Raw genomic sequence first — 4,338 nt, 5'->3', positions numbered from 1 at the left:
GCTTGGATTCCTCCAGTGGTGGATCCAGCTTTTAATCAAGACTAGGGCCTCTAAGAAGATACGAATGTTGTGCGATAAACATGACGAGATGAAAATAAATACCTAGTGTCTAGTGAGGTGGTGTTGCATCTTCTATCTCCTTGTCGAGCTCTGCATATAAATAAGATCAAAATATAAATGAAAAGGTCATAAAAAGAATAATTATTGAACATACATTTGTAATCCGAATGTAACATACCATTATAACAAGTTCTACTAGGTAGTTTAGGTAACTTCTTCAAACGTGACTTCAATTCTTGAAAATGTTGTTAGATATCATCATCATCTGGTATGCTTGCAAATACATCTCGCACAATATAACAAACCATCCGGTGATTCAACCATTCATCACCCACCTTATTTGACAAGTCAGTCTTAATAATTTTCATATCTGAGAAGGCCCTTTCTACTGTGGTAGTTGCAACCGGTAAAATCAAGGCCAACTCAATGAGGCGATAAACTAATGGAAATGTTGTGTGCTTGAGTTGTCTCTTGCTCTGGAGCTGAAGGTAGGAGGTGGTGCTTGAGTTGTCTCTTGCTCTGGAGCTGAAGGTGGAGATTGAGGTGGGACTTGAGTTGTCTCTTGATCTGGACCAACACGCTAAGCAGGGGTGAAATATGATTGCAACATCCATGACATCTTCATCATGGAGATTCTGTAAATCCATCATCCATATTTCTAATTTCAAATCAATCCAATTGAAATATTGAATCCAAAAAGAATTTCAGTACACAAACTAACCAGGGGCAGGGCCAGACGGTCAACGGCCAGGCCGCCAAGGGCTAAGGCCAGAGGCCTGAAGTTGGAGGGCAGGGGCCGTCGAGCGCCGGGCCAGTGACCTGGAGGTGGAGTTGGAGGGCAGGGGCAGCCAGCACGGTGCCCTGTGGCCTGCGTGGCACAAGAGGGATGCTGGGATGGGCGGCGCCACGACGGGATGGCCGGATGGGCAGCTTGGTGCGCTACGGGATGGGCGGCCTAGCTAGCCTCCAGCCGCTGCAGCACAGCAGCGGCCAGCAGAAAGCTAGCTCCTCACGAGTCGCGACCTCGCCTCGCGCTCGTGCGAGGGAGACGGACATGCGAGTAGGAGAGGTGAGGCCTGACTGCCTGAGGTTTGCTGTTGGGCCTTTCTTATTGGGCTGAAAATTACATCGTGTATGTAATGTTACTGGGCTAACGACTAGGGACTGGGCTGCAGATCTGCCCCTGGATTTCTCCACCCATTCTTGCCAAAGCATCGTAAGTGGATGGCTCTTCCAAATCTATCAAGGTCAGGCACGCTTAGTCCCCCTAAGATCTTTGGGCTTGGTAACTGTTGGCTAATTAACCAGGCAGTATCCACCGTTGGCATTCTCCTCCTCCTTTCACAGGAACGATCTTCTGATTTTATCAATGTTCCTCCTAGCCTATGCCGCCAAGAGAAACACTGTGAGGTGGTAGGTTGGCATGAAGGAGAGGACCTAAGTGACTAGAGTGAGGCGTCTCACTTTGTTTAGCTATCTCCTTTCTATTTTGGTAACCTTTGTCCCATGAGAGGTTGGACATGGACCTTTTGAAGATGGGAAGGCACCTTACCGGTGAAGGGTGATAGGACTTGATCTAGATAACATTCTCACATCTGATAGGATGCACTGAGTTTTTTTTTAAAATTAATGTGGAGTCTTGAGAAGGAGCTGAACACGAATAGTTTTGATAGCTTCAACGTCTCTTTTACTGGTCGATGAAAATAGCCTCATCATCTGCATACACGAAGGCCTACAGAGCAGGCGTACGGCGCCGCACCTCACCAGCCTCAGCCGCCGCCTGCCTCACTTGGGCCCTCCCCCTTCTGTCCTCCTCCTCCCGCGGCGGCTCGTGGCAGCAAGCTCTGCTCAACAAAGCAGCTGCTTTCTGCGGGCCGCTCGGTGATGGAGCGGCACGCGGGCATGGCGTTGCTGGAACTGGTGGCGAAGCAGGTGGACCCGGGCGCGCCGGGGTTCTGGCGCGACTTCCTGCTGGGCATGCTGAAGCCGGTGGCGGCCACGGCCGTGGTGGCCATGGCCGTCGCGCTCAGCTTCTCGCAGCGCCTGGGGCTGGAGGGCGAGATGCTCTACGCCACCGCGCGCGCCTTCCTCCAGCTCTCCGTCATCGGCTTCGTGCTCCAGTTCATCTTCACCCAGAAGAATGCGCTCTGGAGCCTCCTCGTCTACCTCTTCATGGTATGGTATCCACCGTCTCCGATCCAACTCCTCCCTGCTTCCTCCACTTTCGTCTCTTCCCGATCGATCAGAGCCGAATTCAATTTCCAAGGACGCGTGCGTGCTCTGAGTGGCATGGCTGTGGCAGACTGGCAGCAGCTAGCTAAAGATGCCATTTTTACAGATTCCCAATTCGGTTCAGGACACCATCGTTTCGCTCACCAACGCTCTCTTGCAGGTGACGGTCGCCGGCTACACGGCAGGCCAGCGCGCCAAGCAGGTGCCCCGCGGGAAGTACATCGCCTGCGTCTCCATCCTCGTCGGCACCGCCATCACCGTACTCCTGCCAGTCCTGCTCAGCGTCTTCCCCTTCACCCCGCGCTACATCATCCCCGTCGCCGGCATGATGGTCGGGAACGCCATGACCGTCACCGGCGTCACCATGAAGAAGCTCCGGGAGGACGTCAAGATCCAGAGGAACCTGGTCAGTCAGTCACCTCTTCACCGCTTTTGCATTGCTGCTCAATTGTTTATACTCATCCTTGCTTGTCCAATTCTTCTCGGTTCGACATTCAAAAAAAAATTCTTCTCGGTTCTGTAAGGACATGGCACGAAAGTCAGAAGTTGTTACATCAGAAACAGAGCACATGTAGTGCTCATAATTTTTTAGTTCTTGCTTATCGAATTCTTTATAAAGTTCTGACTGAGACCACCATGAATAGTACGACAAAGACAGAATGACGAAAGTTAGAAGCTGCTCACAGTTGTCTGCATCGATCAATCAGGTGGAGACGGCGCTGGCTCTGGGCGCGACGCCGCGGCAGGCGACGCTGCAGCAGGTGAAGCGGTCGCTGGTGATCGCGCTGTCTCCGGACATCGACAGCGCCAAGACGGTGGGGCTGATCACGCTGCCGGGCACCATGACGGGGCTCATCATGGGCGGCGTGTCGCCGCTGGAGGCCATCCAACTGCAGATCGTCGTCACGTACATGCTCATGAGCGCCTCCGCCCTCAGCAGCATCCTCTCCACCTACCTCTGCTGGCCGGCCTTCTTCACCAAGGCTTTCCAGCTCGACGATAAGGTCTTTGCAGACTAGGGAGCATGTTCTGCAGGGAAGGCGAGTCCGATCTGATGCTTGCTGGGTGTAAAAAATCCACAATGGGAAGAAAAAAACTGTAACCTTAGGTGATGGTGATTACTGAGTTGCAGTGATGTCATGTAGGGACAGAACTGTTAATTTTCAGCGTCAATGTTGATGGTGAATTACTGAACTGTAATATGTAATACTAGCAGTTTAGAGATTGCAAGCATCCGTGTCTGTAGAAATTTTAGCTTCTGATATTTCTGATGAGTACATAACACATGACCTCTTTTCCTTACAACATGCTCAGAGGGGAAATGCCACATTGTCAAAGGTGATGGTGATGGAGAGCTAATTCTGTTAGTTTCTATTGGAGGCTCCGATTAAGAATGTAGCACTTTCGTTTCCAAAACACGAAGTCTCGAGTTTGAGACAAAGGCCTTGTTTAGTTGGACGAAATTTGGGAATTTGGCTACTGTAGCACTTTCGTTTTTATTTGGCAATTAGTATTCAATCATGGTCTAATTAGGCTCAAAACGTTCGTCTCGCGATTTTCAACCAAACTGTGTAATTAGTTTTTTTTTTCGTCTATATTTAATGCTCTATGCACGTATCACAAGTTTCGCTGTAATGGCTACTGTAGCACTTTTTGGAGAAACTTTTTGAAACTAAACCAGGCCAAAAGCTAATTGGAAGTTCCGATCAGTGCGAATGTCTGAGATCTCCAAAAGTCAATGTCTTAGGATTGGGCCTTTTCAAATCACAAGTTCCCAAATCCTTTTCCTCCTTTGTTTCGGGCCTGCCCCAGCTTTTGGCCCAAGGTGCGGCCCGCCTCCGCAGCCCAGCTTCAGCAACCGGGCCTCCTTAGCCCGCCTCCGCAGCACTCGGCAGCTATCGCCAGCACAGCAGCATTTTCCGAGAACACCCTGCAGGAAAGATATCAGAAGATGAGCGCTGGTATTAGCGAAGATATAGTAAGTAGTATATGCTCACAAGAACAGTTGCAATGCAAGCAGCTTAGTGCGTGCAACCTCTTGAGCTT

General features: G+C 50.5%; 1 protein-coding gene across 1 annotated transcript; it reads left to right on the top strand.

Annotated features, from left to right (window-relative positions):
- The first annotated feature begins 1,795 nt into the window (after positions 1–1,795).
- Positions 1,796–3,517, top strand: LOC136514168 (UPF0014 membrane protein STAR2-like). Its single transcript, XM_066508165.1, has 3 exons — positions 1,796–2,235; positions 2,453–2,698; positions 3,000–3,517. The coding sequence occupies exons 1-3, from the start codon at positions 1,945–1,947 to the stop codon at positions 3,309–3,311; spliced, it is 849 nt and encodes a 282-aa protein (XP_066364262.1). The 5' UTR covers positions 1,796–1,944; the 3' UTR covers positions 3,312–3,517.
- The last annotated feature ends 821 nt before the right edge of the window (positions 3,518–4,338 follow it).

Source organism: Miscanthus floridulus, chromosome 16 (assembly GCF_019320115.1).
Source record: "Miscanthus floridulus cultivar M001 chromosome 16, ASM1932011v1, whole genome shotgun sequence".
Classification (NCBI taxonomy): Eukaryota; Viridiplantae; Streptophyta; class Magnoliopsida; order Poales; family Poaceae; genus Miscanthus; species Miscanthus floridulus.
Note: the sequence above shows the minus strand (reverse complement) of the source record. Positions and strands in the feature narration are given on the sequence as shown.

Coding starts and splice junctions, on each gene's coding strand:
- LOC136514168 (XM_066508165.1), top strand. CDS start 1,945: ATGGAGCGGCACGCGGGCATGGCGTTGCTGGAACTGGTGGCGAAGCAG. Junction 2,236..2,452: donor TCCTCGTCTACCTCTTCATG/GTATGGTATCCA, acceptor GCTCTCTTGCAG/GTGACGGTCGCCGGCTACAC. Junction 2,699..2,999: donor TCAAGATCCAGAGGAACCTG/GTCAGTCAGTCA, acceptor TCGATCAATCAG/GTGGAGACGGCGCTGGCTCT.